The 19169-nt window shown below is 44.6% G+C and overlaps 1 protein-coding gene across 1 annotated transcript; it reads right to left on the bottom strand.

Moving 5' to 3' along the window:
- Positions 1-1451: 1451 nt before the first annotated feature.
- On the bottom strand, positions 1452-18941 carry LOC120370221 (kazal-type serine protease inhibitor domain-containing protein 1-like). The gene is made up of 4 exons (XM_039484599.1): positions 18482-18941; positions 4725-4885; positions 2702-2846; positions 1452-1582 (listed from the first exon to the last, which is right to left on the bottom strand). The coding sequence occupies exons 1-4, from the start codon at positions 18939-18941 to the stop codon at positions 1452-1454; spliced, it is 897 nt and encodes a 298-aa protein (XP_039340533.1).
- Positions 18942-19169: the final 228 nt, after the last annotated feature.

The following is a 19169-nucleotide window of genomic DNA, read 5'->3' as shown; positions in this document are numbered from 1 at the left end:
GCAAGTACTGAGGCCAAGACTTTAAACACTGGGTGCCTAGAGTTTAAGTCTTAAGTCCATATTTAGGCACCTAAATAAGTGGCTTGATTTGCAGAGTGCTCAGCATGCCTGAAAACCAGGACACTTATTTAGCGCCCAAAATTTGGCTTTAAGAGTTGAGTTACAGGAACCAATTATTGAATATCTTGGCTTCAGGTATCTTAATCTTATTGGCAAGTTTTTAAGGGCTATCATTTTCCCAAATGTTACAGTTTTAAATGTGTGGAGAAACATGACTGAAGGCATCTAGAGTCACATTAGATTGACCATATGGAACATGGCCAATGATTTAGATTGCTTGGGAAATGTATGTGATTTTTCCCAGAATATTTTAAAAAAGAAATAATTTTGTGCTTTTAAAAATGCCTTTGGCATTTCCATAAATGCAATATCTTGAGGGATCAGAAGTGTGTGCAGCTAAAACGCACTGCTAGTTGGAAGCATCCCAGAAAAGGTGAGTGTTGGACCCCACAGAATTTTGTCTATGTGACAAAATTGGAATACAGTTGGAATTCCATGTGTCTGAAGGGCCTGGACAGAGACCAAGAGTAGCCACTCCTGCTAACTCCACATTAATTCGTAGAAATCCCCACCTTACACAATGCTGCTTAAAGCATAAGTGATGATTGAGGGAAAGAATAGGAGGTAAATAAATTATTTTGGGTGAAGCCATACAGTATGTCTGTCAGTTTGGTTACACAGGCAGCCCTAGATTTCCCTCACTGCTCCTTGGGTCCCAGATCCCTTCTGTCAGATAGTAAATTTCTGCCCCTGACTAGGATGACGACTTAGGAGACCTGCTGTTTTTATACAGTGGGAAAAGTGTAATTGTTTCATGCACTCAGCTCAAAAAAAAAAAAAAAAAAAAAAAAAGACAGACAGACAATTCACTTTTGGCTGAGACTAACCCTGGAAGCTACCAAACCAGAAAAGAAAGTCTCCCTGAAAGCGTTAAAGGAGTTTAATTTGAAACTATTTTGCAATCGTAACTACTTGTGTTTGTGACTGCTCTCTTGATATCTACATGGGCAATGGAGAAAGAGGATAATGGATGGGAGGTAAAGAGTTCATTTAGTTTCAGAACTGATTTTGTTAATCCAATCTTCAACACTGAAAAAAATTAAAACAGAGATGATGATCCTTTTCAGAATACTTAATAGGCAGGTCCATGTTTAAGAGTTGTGTTCAATCATCTGACAATACCAGCCTATGGTCTATCTGATTATTATTACCGATATGTAGTACAGTACTCTTTGGTGAAATAACTGAGCACATCCTGAAAATTCCAGAGGAGTGCTATATAAACTGTGGGAAGGAAGGGGCTCTTTACAGAACAGATTACACTGGTAAATACAGCTGAAAAGGAAGGATATTGGACCTTTAATATATCTAGACTATCATAGGAACTTATTTCAATTTTCATAGTCCCCAGATTCATATTCTTCCTCCTCATCCTCTTCAGTATGGTCATAATAGTCTCCATAATCTGTAGTGTAGCTTGTGATTCTGCTGCCAGCAGAAATCTGAAATGTAGAGGATGAACCTGCACAGCAAGACATAAATTGTCTCCACATTAAAAAAAACATACACAAAGCAAGAACTAAGAGGAAGATAAGCTCACTGTAGAATTCTAAAGTCATGTTAACACACTTGTTAATGGGTTAGCAAGTTCTCTTTTGGAGAGAAAGGCAACATTTGATGGCATGTTTCTGTATCACTGAAGTCAATGGGAGCTTTGCCATATTTATCTCTCTCTCCCACTCTCAAATGTGGAAAATACACCTATTTTAACTCTATTCCAAACACAAGTAAACCATGAACTGATCCTGCAAGTGCTCTGCACATGAAATTACCATTGAAGCATCAAGCCCATTGTTTGGCAAAGAGAAGAGGCCCCTATCAAGAGGGAAATATGAACAATGTAGCTTGCTTCTGCCCATGCAATACAAGCACAATTCTCTTTAGAGTCAAAAGGAGTTTAGCCTCCAGGACTGGACCTAATCAAAAATAAATAGTAAAAGTTACTTCATATGTTTCTCTAAGCACCCTTATTAAAAGCAATTCCAAATTCCTTCCTAATTTTTCAAAAAGTAAATGATTAAACAGAATTGTTGAAGTTCTAAGAATTGCTCAGAGCCACATGCAGCTATGTTTCTGGTATGGAACTCTACCTGTGGTCAAAGGCGGGTTATGTAAAAAGGGATGGCACAACTTTACAGCTGTGATCCACAGTGTCTTTCAGTTGGAAAAAGGTGAAAATTGTAGCAAACCCCCATGATATTAACCAGTTTATCTATTTTTGTTTACTGCACTTCATACACATTTTTGACTAAAAATACCTAAGAGATAAGGGATAAGGATAGTGACAGAACACAGTTTTCAAATGTGGGCCTCTTAATAGGACATTCACATTTGGACACTCAGCTTAGCACATAAGGGCCAATCCCTGTGAGGTGAAGTCTGTGGGAACTGAGGGTGCTCAGCCCCTGACAGATCCACACAGTCTGATGGGCAATTGCTTGCTTTATGCACCTGAGCATCAGTTCAAGTGCCAACACAGAGGATTTGCATTACCAGGTGAGGCAGAAGCATTTGAAACCCAGGCTCTAGATTTTGAAACCAAATGCTGAAAATTGTTCACCTCAAAAGAAAAACACTTTACCATCAATGACTTTCAGTCTTGCAGATGCATATGCAGTGCCATACTTGTTTTTTGTTTGGCAGATGTAGATGCCTTCGTCCGATTTCTTGATGCCTTGAATTTGCAGCCACCCTGTCACACCGTACTTCTTAGGCCCACCTCTTGCCTGAGAGAAGGCAGATACACTGTCAAGATTTAGCAGACACCAGAGAAGAGGATGCTTTTCACAAGGGTAATTACCTGGATTATGTTTGGGGCCAAACTCTGCTCTCCATTACTGTACATTGCCACTACCCCTTGGCCTCCAAGCTTTATCTACTCCTGTGTGCCCCTCCCCTTTGCTGCCCTGGGCCCCCTCAACTCATGCTGCCCCTGCCCACTTCCCCAAACTTCTCCAACACTCAGCCCTGACCCCCTCCCTGCTCTGCATCCCCAGCCCCGCACCTGACTCCACTTCTGCTCCATATGTCAGCTTCTCCATAGGCCTCCTGGGCCCTACCTCTCATCCTTATAAGTCTTTTGGGGGTGAGGGTACAGGTGGGTGGAAATCGTGGCTTTTAGATCTCTGTCCCTCTATTGTCTTCTGGTGTGACCAGCTGGCCCAACCCCACCTTCATTCTCCAGGGCATACCACTCCCCTCTAATCATAGGCGGTGTATTGTCTTTAGGGGAGGAGACCCTGCCCTTCCCGCTGGACTGGACCAGCTGGCTCCTGCACTGAGCTGGATCCTGCACTGAGCTGGCTCCATGTTTTCCAGGCAGGGGTCTATGAAAGCTCTGGCTCCAGAAGGGTGGTGAATCCCAAATATGGCCGGGAGTTCAAAGCAAACTTGTTTCACTTTGCCTACAGTGCCCAGGTCTGAACAGCATAAAAGGTGACAAAGGGCATCTCAGCCCAGGTCCAGGCCGAGGTCTTCTCACCTCTGGAATCCAGGCCCCTCCTACAACCCAAACACTTCCTTTTAAAGGCTGTTGCCCCTACCGAGGCCTGCAGTCACTTCACCTTCCAGGCCAGAAAGCTCTTATTTTTCCTGCCATACAAGGAGGTGGAGGAACTTCTTCCTCAGCATGGGGTACACCACCCTTGCATACACTCTTGGATTAGATTTAATATACACTTTCATTCTTGACAGCAGCTACTTAACTGCCAATGATCAGAGAGCCAGATCCTCTTTGTCTTTATGCAGGCAAAAATCACAATGAAGTTAATGGGAGTTTTGCCTGGTAAGGACTTCTAGATCCTGATCAGATCCATTAGAGAGAGCCAAGACAGTGCGACATTCAGGGTTTACTTCTTCCTCTACATATGCTGTCCTCTCTCATCAAGCATTTCTGAAAGCAGAATTCTCTTAATTCCCCAGGCAGGACCATACTGTAGCACCCCCTGCTAGCAAGCTATTTATCATAATAACATAGGCTTTGTAATAGTGTTGTATCCTGTTTTTGACGTTCATAGAATCATAAAAATGTGGAGCTGGAAGGGACTTTGAGAAGTTATTGAACCCATGCCCCTGCACTGAGGCAGGACCAAGTAAACCTAGACCATCCCTGACAGGTGTTTATCCAACTTGTTCTTAACCTCCAGTGATGAGGATTCCACAACAGGGCTTAACTATCTTTGTAATGAGAAAGTTTTTTCTACTATCTAACCTAAATCTCCCTTGCTGCAGATTAAGCCCATTACTTCGTGTTCTACCACCAGTGTACATGGAGAACAATTGATACCATCCTTTTTATAACAGCCCTTAATATATTTGAAGACTTATCAGATCCTCACTCAGTTTTCTTTTCTCAAGACTCAACATGCCCAGTTTTTTAATCTTTTATCATATGCAGATAAACTGGGCTATGTAGTGAAGCAACAGGAGATCTGAACCCAGTCTCTCTCACCAACAGAAGTTGGTCCAATAAAAGATATTACCTCACCCAACTTGTCTCTGCAACAGGAGAAAGGCAGTAAAAATGAGATAGCCTCTTTAAACCTCCATCTTCTCTCCACAACTCAATAGTAAAAAATATGATCCGTGGAATAAGCATAATCTACCTGGATTGAGATGTGGGCATCATCTCCTGGCAGAAACATTTTATTCCCTTTTTTCTTCCACTCAAGGTGTGGCATAGGATAGGCGGACACCTCACAGCCAAAGATGATGTCGTTACCTGTGAAATTCTGAGCATCCTGAGGTGGCAAAGAAATAACAGGAGCTGCAAGGAACCAATATGAAAAGAGCCTGATAGATGGACGTGGTAAAACGCAACTGCCTATACACAGTAAGAAAATGTCAAACAATATTGTCGTGCAGTCTGGAGCAGCTCACAGTCTGCCCTGAGACTGGCAAACACCCCAAACTGGTGGTATGTTCTATAATTATGTTTCACCCACCCAGTAACAAGTGTGAACTCCGAATGCACTATAACAGTCTTACCATGGAGGCACAGACAGTCCCTTTGGGCATTCCGGTCTATCTTGCTACCCAGGCATCACAGATGGTCACTTACACCATATATCCCAACAATATTCAGGTTACTTCCAGGCCCTTACTCAGATCTCAACCTGAAGATGCTGCCTGTAGCAAATCCTGTAATAAACTAACTACAAGTTTATTAAATAAGAAAAGAAAAAAAAGGGAGTTATGAGGTTAAAGTAGGTAACATACACAAACAAATTAGTATCAGTCTTGAATTTCAAAAGATAATAGAAATTGCTGTCATAAGCTGACTTTATATGTCCTTTGGGGCTAATCCAGGCAAAACAGCTGGGGGGCTTTTGCTTAGTGATTCTTGCCCCTTTAGAGTCCAAGCAGCAAAAAGAACTAAGTTTCTCCTTGTCAGAGATTTTTATCCCCTTCTCCCCAGACTCCAAACTGATAGAATAAGTGTCGGTGCCTGACTCCTCTTTGTGCTAGTGGGGAAGGTAATCAAAGTCTTTGTCCTTCTGAGATATCACAACGGCTCATTTGCTTCCAAAGGCCCCATGGTCCAAAAGACCGGCACTTTACACTAATTAATGCTTCTTTCCTGTTTGGTGAGTTACACAGTTACAGAAGTTTACAATGCAAACACACAATATAACCTTATACCAGGCTAAAGAGGATATAAATGAGATCAATACATGCAGAATGAAGAATTGCAACGTTGAGTGGAGCAATTCTTAAAATACCTGGGCTTAAGCCTTTTCTATTTGACCACAGCTTAATGTAACTTATGTTTAAAAATTGTTCATATTTTTGAGCACATATCAGTGCTTTCTTTTGAAAAAGCAAAGAATGCATTTTTGCATGTTACATAAAGGTAATAAAATACGAATACAGTAGAATCTCAGTCTTATGAACGACCAGTTATCTGAACCATTTTACCCAATAAAAAATAAGCAGCTATAGTTCAAAGCTACCTTAATTTAGGCCTGGTCCACACTAGGACTTTAATTCGAATTTAGCAGCGTTAATTCGAATTAACCGTGCACCCGTCCACATCACGAAGCTATTTAATTCGACATAGAGGGCTCTTTAGTTCGACTTCTGTACTCCTCCCCAACGAGGGGAGTAGCGCTAAATTCGACATGGCCATGTCGAATTAGGCTAGGTGAGGACGGAAATCGACCTTAGTAGCTCCGGGAGCTATCCCACACTGCACCACTCTGTTGATGCTCTGGACAGCAGTCCGAGCTTGGATGTTCTGATCAGCCACACAGGAAAAGCCCCAGGAAAATTTGAATTCCTTTTCCTGTCTGGCCAGTTTGAATCTCATTTCCTGGTTGGACATCGGGGCGAGCTCAGCAGCACCGGCAACGATGCAGAGCTCTCCAGCAGAGGAGTCCAGGCAATCTCTGAATAGAAAGAGGGCCCCAGCATGGACTGACCGGGAAGTCTTGGATCTGATCGGTGTGTGGGGCGAGGAGTCTGTGCTTTCAGAGCTGCGCTCCAACAAACAGAATGCAAAGACCTACGAGAAGGTCTCCAAAGCCATGACAGACAGAGGATACAGCCGGGATGCAACGCAGTGCCGCGTGAAAATCAAGGACCTGAGACAAGGCTACCAGAAGACCAAAGCGGCAAACAGACGCTCCGGAGCCTGCCACCACTGCCCCACCAGTGACCGTGGACTCTGACTATGGGATAGTGTTGATGGCCGGTTCCTCAGCGATATTCGCGGGCGGGGAAGATGAGGAAGGGTTTGTGGAGGACGAGGCAGGCGACAGCGATTATAACACTGGTTTCCCCGACAGCTAGGATCTCTTCATCACCCTCACGAAGATCCCCTACCAACCCTCCTCGGCCGTTAACCCGGACCCTGAATCAGGGGAAGGATCAGTCGGTAAGTGCTTTAAACATGTAAACTTTTATTATTAATGGAACAGGAATCTGAACTATGTGAAAAGGAGGTCTATATATATGGGAATAGAACAGAAATCCTCCTGGAAGATCTCCACAAAGCTCTCCTGGAGATAATCGAAAAGCCTCCGCAGGAGGTTCCTGGGGAGAGCTGCCTTATTGGGTGCTCCGTGGTAGCACACTTTTCCGCGCCAAGCTTTCAGGAGGTGTTCAGGGAGCATTGCCTCCCCGAGCATGGCTGCATAGGCCCCTGGTTTGTGCTGGCTTTCACGCAGCATGTGCTCTCTATCTCCTTCAGTGACTGTCCTCAGGGTGATCTCGCTCAGAGACTCCTGCATCTAATCAGGGGAATTACTGTAATGTTACGCCTGGTCCAAAGTATTTTAAAAAAATCTCCAGACAGACGGCGTAGCAGAGACTCAGCATGCAGCTGCGTGACAAGTGTAACGGAAAGCCAAAGAATCAAATGGACGCTCATGGAGGGAGGGGGGACTGAGGACGCAAGCTATCCCACAGTTCCTGCAGTCTCCGAAAAGCATTTGCATTCTTGGCTGATCTCCCAATACCTGTACGGTCAAACACATTGTCCGCGGTGGTTCAGGGCATAGCTCGTCAATGTACCCCCCGCCCCCACCCCCAGAAGGAAAAGGAAAAAAAAATCGTCTCTTGACTCTTTTAAATGTCACCCTATGTATACTGAATGCTGCTGGTAGACGCGATGCTGCGGCACTGTACTATAGCATCCCCCCCCCCCCGCCTCATGGGTGGCTGACGGTGCAATATGACTGATATCTGTCGTCATCATCATCAGCCTTGCTGTAGATGGTGTAGTGCAATATGACTGGTACCCGTCCTCGTCATCAGCCCATAAGTAGACGGCCTGCTAACCGTCTTCATCATAGCAACAGGGGGCTGAGCTCCATCAGCCCCCGCCCTTCATGTGTAAAGAAAAGATTCTGTACTGCCTGGACTCTCATAGCAGCAGGATGCTGTTTTCCTCTCCCCCACACTGCTTAATGTCCTGTCTGGACAATCATAGCAGCTGGAGGCTGCCTTCCCCTCATTTCATTTCAGTAACAAGTCACTGTTTCTTATTCCTGCATTCTTTATTACTTCAGCACACAAATCAGGGGACACTGCAACGGTAGCCCGGGAAGGCTGGGGGAGGAGGGAAGCAACAGGTGGGGTTGTTGCAGGAGCACCCCCTGTGAATGCCATGCAGCTCATCATTCCTGCATAATCTGACACGGAGTGGCTGTGCTCTCTGGTTCTCTGATACACTGGATCTCTACTACACTAGCCCCATATTCTATGCAGGGATTATTCTATTTTTAGATACCATAAAGGAGGGATTGACTTGGGGAGTCATTCCCATTTTTGTCTTTTGTGCCCCCGACTGATCTCGGCCAGGGGCACCTATGACAGCAGCAGAAGGTATAATGCAATACGACTGGTAACCATCATCACCTTGCCAATTTACAATGGCATGATAGATGGTACAATATGGCTGATAACCATCTCTGCTGTCATGCAAAAGCAAATGAATGCTGCTGTGTAGCGCTGCTGAATCGTCCGCGGCATCTAGTACACATATGGTGACAGTGACAAAAGCCAAAACAGGCTTCATGGTTGCCACGCTATGGCATCTGCCAGGGTAATCCAGGGAAAACAGGCTCAAAATGATTGTCTGCCGTTGCTTTCCTGGAGGAAGGAATGAGTGACTACATGTACCCAGAACCACCCGCAACAATGAAATTTGCCCCATCAGGCACTGGGATCTCAACTCGGAATTCCAAGGGTTGGGGGACACTGCGATGGGATGAAACAGGGGCAGAGTTTATGCTTTCCGGATTGCCTGCAGCAGGAGTGCACACGAGATAGGTGCTGTGCATGCTCTTGTTCACAGACACAGACTAGACTGTGTTCATTGTTCACAAAAATGTATCTTTGCAAGGAATTCACTCCCTTTTTCCCATCACACAGCTTCGACTGTCTCCAGACCTGCCACAGCATCCCCCTCACAGAGGCTGGCAAAGATTAGGCGGCGAAAGAAAAAGACACGGGACGAGATGTTCGCTGAACTTATGGGCTGCTCCCAAGCCGAGGCAGACCAGCAGAGCCAGTGGAGGGAGACCCACTCTCTGTACCAGCGCTCACACAGCGAACGGGAGGAGAGGTGGCATGAGGAAGACAAGCAAGCGACTCAAATGCTGCTTGGACTAATGAGGGAGCAAACAGACATGCTCTGGCGCCTTGTGCATGTTCTGCAGGACTGCAGGCAGGAGGACAGAGCCCCCCTGCACTGTATCTGCAACCGCCCTCCCCCACCACAAAGTCCCATATCTCCCTCACCCAAAATAACCAGAAGGAGGGGCGCCAGGGGGCGTTAAAACTGTCACTGCACCCCAGCAGAGTGCTCAAGTACCCAAAAGCTCTCATACCCTAAATTTTGAGAAGTCCTTCCCTTCAAGACTCACCCAAGCCCCAAGCCCAGTTTCATCCCCTAACTGTCTAGTTAATTATTAAAAATACTTTGCTGTTAATTACTGTTTCTGTCATGTTTTTTCACAGAAGACTGTGTTTGAAGGTGGGGGGTGGGGAAGGGGGTTGGTAATTGCATAGGACGGTCACCTTTACCAGGGTACAGACATGGGGGCAGGATCAGCAGCAGGTCACACACAGAGTGCACTCAGTAGGCACCCTGGTCGGTATGGGAGGTGGTTTCCAGGTTCTGTGTGGGTGGGTGACTTTATAGCGGGGGAGGGCGGTTACAGATCTTATGCAGCGGTCCTTGTCCTGGACCGCAGAGTCACGCAGCAGAGGAATCTGTATCCGTCCTCCTCTGCCACAAGGTCACATAGCCCCCCCCCACAGAATCCCAAAAAGGAGGGATGGCAGGCTCCGTTGAAACAACCAGTCCGGCACTGCAGACCGCTCTAGGAGCAGGAGCCTGTCATTCCTCGAGTTCAGAGGCGGTCTTTACATCACCGCACACCCTACCCAGCACAGTCTGCGTCCCAGTTTCAACCCTTTAACGCAAAGTCATTAATAAAGAAACCTTTGTTAAGTAACAATGGAACATGTATTTTATTTTTACATGTGTGTTGGAAGTGGGGGAAACGGGGTGAACGGGGTATGTAACTGCAGAGGATAGTCAACAGTGACCGGGTAAAGAAACAGGGGCAGGTTCAGCTTCTCTGTAAAGAAACTGAACAGTCACAGGTCACGCTGCTCACTGGTACTTGAAGAGTTCCTTGTCGCTGTCCAAGGCGCCTGTATAGGGCTTCATGAGCCAGGGCATTAGCGGGTAGGCTGGGTCCCCGAGGATCACTATAGGCATCTGCACATCCCCAACAGTTATTTTGTGGTCCGGGAAGAAACTACCTTCCTGCAGGTGTCTAAACAGACCACAGTTCCTGAAAACACGCGCGTCATGAACCTTGTCTGGCCACCCGACGTTGATGTTGGTAAAACGTCCCCTATGGTCCACCAGTGCTTGCAGCACCATTGAAAAGTAGCCTGATTTCTCAGCAGCTGACTGTGGAAGAGGTGGACGATAAGATGCGAGGAGGTGAAAACGGCCATAACTGCAGCGGGCTCCATGCTCGCAGTGCTGTGGCGTCCGCGCTGTCACTGACCAGAAAAGTGCACAAACAGATTGCCCGCAGGCGCTTTTGGGGAGGGCATGATTGACGGTTCAATGATGACAGTTACCCAAAACCACCCTCGACACATTTTTTCCCCCAGCAGGCATTGGGGGCTCTACCCAGCATTCCAATGGGCAGCGGGGACTGCGGGAACTGTGGGATAGCTTCCCACAGTGCACTGCTTCCAAAGTTGACGCTGGCCCCGTTAGTGTGGAATCACAAAGTCGAATTAGTGTCCTTAGTGTGGATACACAAATTCGACTTTGTAAGGTCGATTCCACAAATTCGAATTAAGTTGAATCGAACTACTCTTGTAGTGTAGACATACCCTTAGTCACTAACTTTTCACGTTTGGCTGAAAGAAGGAAAGGTTTACATTAACCACAAGAGGGAGCCTATCCAGTGCTTTGAACACAAGAGTCAGGCTGAATGTACATGAATGCATCTACTGAATGTACATATGCAGCATGTACTACACATGTTTCGAACGTACTATATGATTTGTTACATCAACAATCAGAGAAAAAAACAACATGATCATTGTTGTAGCCTAGTTTTTGGCACTCTATTTGCATTTTTCCACAACTAACACACGTTTTTCAGTCGAACATATGTTTCCTATCTTTTTTTAAAGTTGTCTGTATTTTCTGGGACACTAGGTCCAGTTTGGGTTTAATTGTTGGTTTTTGTCCTGTGTCCCAGATGCTTGGAGATGGGAGCTTTGGTAAATAAATACATTTTTGCCTGTAATATTTGAGTCAATACGTCTCTGCAGAATGAATGTTTCAGCAGCTGAAATTGTCACAGCAATGCTCCAGATTTCTAAACAATAGCTTCAATACATACAGTCAGATATAATTGATCTAGTTAGGTGCTGACAACATCAAATACAGACCAGATCAAATTATGCATTGCAGAGAAAATATCCAGCAAATTTATCTCATTTTCTGTTTATGTATTGCTCATTAAACAATCCTGGTTTTCTTCTAAGCTCAGATTTTCAAAGTTGACTACAGTATTTGAACAACTAATTCACATGAGCTTTAATGGGAATTAGGCATTCAAAACCTTTAGGGCTGAGATTTTCAAAGTTGCCTAATGTCTCAGAATTCATAAGGATACATTGAACAGTTGGGATGAGAAATTTTCACGTTTGCTTAACTTTACTACTGGTAGTTCTATTGACTTTAATGGGACTCCACATGGAAGTACAGGTAAGCCTAGGGAGCCTTGACTTGTCACTAGTCATTATATAGATAGTTATTTCTGCTCACAGATTGGATGAGAAACTTTTTAAACAGGTGAATCTTACTTCTGGATACCTGTTCTCAGATGCTGATCCAAGTATTCATCTGAAGAACTCAAATTTTCCAGATATTCCTGTGAACACAACCCTGCCTGGGTGGCTGTTTGCAAACAGTGCTCAGTGCTGCAAGGTGTTGAGCACTCTAGCCCCCATCTACCACTTAAACACAGACTTAACTGTAAGCACATGAGCAATCTGATTGATTGATGTGAAGTATGTGCTTAAGAATATTGCTGGGCCAGAACACTCAGCATGTGCAAGCTCACACACCCATAGCAAATAGAAAGGTATATGGACTTGATCAAACCAAGCAGGCACTTGGAATTTGAATGAATATTCACAAATTATTTGCAGTACTTAACAATTTCAATCAAAAGTGAGGTGGTAACAGATTCAAAAATAACCCAGAATGATTTAAGAATCTGGTCTTGCAAAAACATCTTGCTGCCTGTTGCAAGGGCAAAGTGAACTCAAATAATCCAGCACAATATGTATCGAAGGCCAGATTTTTAAAAGTTCCCTTTGCATGTGTTTCTGATTTTGCATCAGGGCCAATGAGAGCAGGTTTGGGCCCCGGTGAAAAAAATTTTTGGGCCTCCCAGCAAGGGCGGACCGGCTAAACAGGGCTGACGAAGCTGGGCCCCGGGCCCCCTTCCAGACTGCCGGGCCCCAGTAATTTGTACCGGCTTCCCGCCCCTCTCATCAGCCCTGTCTTGCATACCTCCAACTCTGGCCTTGCATGTGTATCTGTGTTCACATAACTGTGCCTTTACCCTTAATACACATACCTTACTCTAGAATTTCCAGAGGGGAGCATCTCACATGCAGTGTATCTCTTCCACTTCATTCTAGGTTGGCACAGTCTTTATGACTGAAATCCAGCCTCCCCTTCCACCAACAGCATAAGGCCTGAAACAACCCAGTTGTGCTTCTGTAGGGGAGTCAATGAGGACAAGTTTTGAAGAGGCAGCAGGGGTAGGGAGGTTGGGGTTTGCAACCCCTTCCATGCCACAGAGTGGCATTCTGTGGGAATAAGGGTGGGGAGTTCTTGAGCAGGCCGGGGCAACAGCCACAGTGGGTATGTCTATCCTGCACTATAAACCTCAAGTTCAGACAGAAATTTGAGCCCAAGCCCCTCTTCCAGCCAAACAGAAATCAGTTTGATTGGGGCCTGGATTCCCTCTGGACTCAGACCCCCGGACTCTGCTCGCGGTGCTGAGTAAGAACTGGAGTCCCACTGAGACTCAGGACCAAGCCCTGTCATTCTGGAGTGAGGAATCAGCTCAAGCCACAGACCCAAGTCAGAAGGTCTGCACAGTGCAGTTGGACACATCAGCATGACTGTGAGACCTGAGCCCAGCAATTTTTACAATGCAATGTGAATGCTCAAGCACAGGCTTGTATACCCACAGACCTGGGTATACAATGCAGTATAGACACACCCAGTGAGTCTACCAAGTGGATGAATCCACTTGCTTCAAACCTTACTTGGATTAGAGTAGTAGCCAAAGACTAGTGACCAGGGCGCTCAGTCTGGGTTGCAGGGGAGTATGTTCCCTCTCAAATCCCCACATAGGTCACCTCAGAAAGCCTATTTACTTGTAGAATTATTTCACGAGAAGAGGACACAGTTACCCTTCAGCAAAGGGAAATGCTTATGACGGGACAGGAAGATCATTCAACACAATCAGAGACGAAACAGCAAAGCTCCCAGACTTCTGACTTTGGAGCATTACCTACCAAACAACATTTTCCCCCAGCTGCTTCCCTTAAAACCTCTCTCCTAAGCACCTGTGCAAAGGGTTGGGGAAGATGAGCTATAGATGACCCCAAGTTCTCCATGGACCAGGTAGCGGACTTGCACTCTGAGCCAGCAGTATGGTCCAGGATTTACAACAGCGACTAATGATTTGGGGTGCCTCCATTTGTGGGTGCCCAACATGAGATGCTTTAAGGGGGCCTGATTTAGAGGGAGAGCGAGTATTCAAAATCACTAGTTGCTTTTGAAAATATTGGCCATGAATTTTACCCTACTATGTATTTGTCACCTATCGCTGCCGCCACAGATGTGAGAAAAATAGCCATTAGCCCCAAAATGATTGAAAAAAGTGAACAAATCATTTTCTAAGTGATATTGTATTTTTTTCAAACCAACATCAAACTAAAGAATATTGATTTGGTAACAACAAAATGGTATATTTCTCCAACTATATGATATTTATGTTTACTGTTATTTGTCTGATTTGTAACACAATGCACACAAGGTGGTAAGCTATTCTTTTGCTCCTTTAGTATAAAATTCCCATTAAAATAATCTGGTATTTTGTGCTGCTGACTGTAAAGAGAAATGCTCTGGGATGGGTCTATTGCTTTGTGAAATCAACAGCAGCAAAGGTTTGAAAGAGGATGGATTAAGTGTGGAGAATCTGCATGTCATCAATACAGTTAACAATCTTTGTAAGCTATTACAGTATTTGTAAGCTAGAAATCGATCAAACCAACGTTCTGGGGAAGGAAAAAGGGCCTTTTTTCATGTGTGACTTTGACTTTGTGTGGTTTTGTGGCAGACAGAAGATAAAAGTCTGCTCTTGTGATGAAAGGAGTTTATTGTTATTTATTTATTCATCAGTTGCTGTATACAATTAATCTATTCGGCATCCCTAGGACAGGAGATGCTTTGAAGGAAAAGTATGAAAACAATGTACCTTGAGATTAATGATGTATATATTTACAGAATGCTACCAAAAGATACAGATCAGTGCTCAGCATCTGTTTCTCATTCAAAGGACAACCAGCAGAATGCCTAGGCACAGATAAATTGCCAATCTCAGGGCCTAGACTTTCCATTGCCTTACACCTTTTGGAGTTACTTGTAACTGTGTGAAAATGGTATAAAGCACTGCCACAACATAATGGCGGCCTTTTACACACACTTTGCAGCACTGTAAACAAGCTCACAGAGCAATGGTGAATGGCACATTCAATGTACTATCCTCATCTAGATCATTGGGCATTTGTGCTAGTGACATAAGATTTAAAATATCTTTTAATCTTTTACTTTTTTCTGCCACTTTAGCGCTAAAATGCCTTTTTAACCCTTTGGAACTTGGCTTTTAAGCAAATATTCCTCTTTGAAATCCTATCTATTCTTTCACATGGCGGAAGACAATTCAAAGAGCTTTGCATGACAGCTTGGCAGCCTCTGGTAACTTCTTAATGTTTTCCCCTAAGATCACATATAGTTTTATTGCCATAAAGTAAAACATGCTGAAGTTCTTATAAAGTCCCATCATCCTGTCCATTGCACGGTGCACAAGTATAAAATAAGGTGTATATTCTACCCTGCTGCTATACCAATACTGTGAATTTCATCCTTAGATTGCAAAGTGCTTTACAAAAGTGAGCAAGAACTATTGTGCCCATTTTACACTTGGAGAAACTGAGGCACACAGAGGCTAAATAACTTGTCCAAGACCAGACAGACAGGGGCAGAATCAGTATTAGAATCATAGGGTTAGAAGGGACAGAAAGGGTCATGTAGTCTAACTCCCAGGATTCAGGAGTTACTGATTTACACAGTTACAAAGTGGATCAGAATCAGGGCTTGAGCTGCCTGCCACCTGCAAGAGCACTTGTAAATATAGAGGAGTGCTGATATGCTGCCCTTGTTCACACCAGTGTGTAGGCAGCAGAAAATGGGATTGCTAAGGAACAGAAGGTGTGGCCAGAGGAGGGCCCCCTCTCCATGCTCCCCACTCCAATGTTTGACTGGTAAATTGCAAGGAGAATATAAACTAAAGCCACTGAGGTTCTCTTTAAAGTGACTAGTTCTATGTATGCAACACCGTGTGCGTGGTTGAAGTGGAACATTAGGAGAGTCAGTATCAACCTTTCCCCATGGAGCTCTGGCATGCCAGGTAGGGTGACTAGACAGCAACTGTGAAAAATCGGGATGGGGGTGGGGGGTAATAGGTGCTTATATAAGACAAAGTCCCAAATATCAGGACTGTCTCTATAAGATTGGGACATCTGGTCACCCTAATGCCACGAGAGGAGAATGAACAGATGGGCTAGAACAGCAGTGCTACCCAACAAGGACTCTGGTAGAGTTGGAGAGGACAAGGTAAGATGGAGACAGGGGGAGCGACTTTATCTTGCATCCTCTAGTTGGTTGCTTTTCCTGCAACAATTCCTCCATTCCAGCATGAATGTAAATTCATGTAGCTGGAGTCCCTGTAGCTGGATTCCCTCCTGCCAGCATGTAGGATCCTCATGACAAAGTCTGAAGTGGGTGCTGGGCTGGCAGACAACAATCCCCACTCTGTTGGGGAGCTGGAACTCCCCAACAGAGTGGGCACTGAAATGGCTGGAGGGAGGGTGGGAGCAGGACAATCAATGGATGTGCACATTCTGAGCAACTTGGCCAGCCACACTCCTATGGAGCCAAGGCCACAAATTCAAGATGCTTGGCAAACCCTCTACAGGAGCAGGGAATTGCTGTGTTCCCTCCCCTGACAATGAACCTCCACCCTCATGCAATTGACCCCCTGGGTCCAGGGAGCAAATATATGTGGTCCTGAGTGTCACAAAACCCATCATTTATATCACTTCTGAATTTGGCCCAGAGTTGTCTGTTCACAGCCAAGAATGGGAAGAACCCAGCGGGAATACGACATGGCCCTTGAGGACTATAGGCTGTTGTGCCAAATGCTGTACCAGTAACCAAAGTACAAGCTATCATGTCTATCACCTCTGAATCTGGCCCTGCAAGAAGTTATCTGTTGAACAGTTTGGTATTCTCCTGTTTCAAGCACATTTTTTCAGTGCAACTTTAGTCTTCTGCAATATCCTTTCTGTTCCAAGGGGCAGTGGGGTTGTAACATTTGGAGAATTTTCTTTGGCATGTCTGCTGATGTGCAATCCTGAGGATCCTGTACATTTGGTTCTGCTTTCACTCAGCGCTTACTATTCCAGCTCAGTAAAACAAGCAAACAATTTAAATAAACTTCAGGGGAGAAAGTCATGGAGAGACAAGAAGCTTAAAATTCTCTGCAGAGAAATGAGGCTACTTCCAAGCAACATTTTGTACTATATAAAACAATTGATAGGAGGTGATGCATCATTACATTTTTAAACAGGAATATTCATATGCATGTGTACAGATTTGTGTGAGAACTCTACATATAATCTCACATAAACTGCAAACATACAGGGGAGGCTCTAGCAATTTCGCCGCCCCAAACACGGCGGCATGCCGCGGGGGGCACTCTGCCGGTCGCCGGTCCCGCGGCTCCGGTGGACCTCCCGCAGACGTGCCTGCGGATGCTCCACCGAACCCACGGGACCAGCGGACCCTTCACAGGGACGCCTGCGGGAGGTCCGTCAGAGCCGCCTGCCGCCCTCCCGGCGACCGGCAGAGCGCCCCCCGTGGCATGCCACCCCAAGCACTTGCTTGGCATGCTGGGGTCTGGAGCCGCCCCTGCAAACATATATACACTTTGAGATCTTGTATAGAAAGTCCCTCTGTATGTGCATTCTGAGTCCTTGTTTGTGTCTAGCTGTGTGTAATTTGGACCTCTCTCCATATTGTGTATTAGGTCACTCAGAAATCTGCTATGTGAGATGGTGATACTAATTCCTGAAGGATGAATCACATTAAAATCAGACTGTAAAAACAGACAGTGTTCAAGTAACTACCCTAACCACTTCCTTCTCTCTCCCACCACCCTGCCATGCAGTGTAGCTGCATTTGAATGCTTGTTTCTTACCTATGCAAATAAAATATAGCCAAAGGTGTATTTAGTTTAAAGCCTCAACAAACTGAAATGAGGTTCATAATTTTATAGAATCAATATGAATGCAAATGGCTTTAGGGAAATTATGTGTGGATTTGTAATCATCAGTGGATGTTTAGATCTTTTAATAATCATTGTTACATTATTTTTAACTCTTTATACCAAGAATGGAACTTTATTTAAGTGATTTCCAAACCCTATTATATTCTATTCCATTCCGGTTCCATCACCTTTTTAACTGAGACCTGCCTTGCTACCCGCCTCTGCAATATCAGTTCAGGCATTAAATAATAATAATTCTAAAGATTTTTTATCTCTGTGGTTGACCCTCACCACATTTCACTTTCTGCTCAGCTATTCTGAACATCTTTCACTTATTAGTGACTTTGTGATATTAATTCCCTTATGGTCATATATAACTTTACATATAACTTGTTTAATATACAAGTTCACATTCCACATATTCGGAGGACCATGTGATATAAAATCCACTATGGTAATATACAAGCTTACAACACGCAAGATTAAACACCAGCTGATGAACTACTTGTTTAAATCTCAAAGAAGTAGTACAGTAATTACAATGATGCTGAAGCATTATTTTGCTGTAAGGAGGCTGAAACATTAAAAGATATTTCTAGAAATTAACATCAAATCTTTGTCTCCTTTATATATCTGCTTTAGCGACCAGTCTCCTTGGTATACATGTCTATGTATGTTACCTGATTCACATGGTCCTTTGTGCTTCATGTTGATATTTCTTCTCTTCTCAGAGTAAGCCTCATTGAATTGGCAGATGTTTGCATAGGTCTTGCCTTCGGGTCCACAGACACTTTCCTGGGATTTGCAGACACATTGTGGTTCAGGGATTTCCCCAAACTTGGTTTCGTCGGCATCCAGCCTGCACTCCAAGTTCTCCCCACACTGCCCGTAGAAATGATTGACCTTATCCAAGTCACAGATCTGTCCTTCCACGTTCCCACATTCAAGACAGCAGCCACACTGATCTAATACAGTCCCAGCTGGACAGTGTGTAGGCTTGGAGCAAAGTTCTAAATTGCATTTTCCACAGCTATCTCCTTCCCTTAACAATCTCAACCAACTCCTGTAGTACAAGGTGGGGAAACTTTGAGAAACTTGTACCAGGGCTACCAACACTACTGTAACTTCCAGAATCTTCATCTTGAGAATGTAATGAAATGCAAAGGTCTTTGGAGTAAAACCAAGGGGAGGGGGGAACCCTCCTCAGCAAGAGTGAGCGAGCGAGAAAAAACGTCACACTCCTTTTTTGTTTTTGGAATATAAATGTACTGTGGAGGCTTTAAAGAGAAATTAGCATCAGGTTCCTGATCTGGAACTGATAAATAAAAATGCATACAAACCTAGAAGCTTTTCTCTAATGTAGTTTGG

This window comes from Mauremys reevesii, linkage group 8 (genome assembly GCF_016161935.1).
Source record: "Mauremys reevesii isolate NIE-2019 linkage group 8, ASM1616193v1, whole genome shotgun sequence".
In the NCBI taxonomy this organism is placed as follows: Eukaryota; Metazoa; Chordata; order Testudines; family Geoemydidae; genus Mauremys; species Mauremys reevesii.
This window is presented reverse-complemented; position numbering and strand designations above follow the sequence as displayed.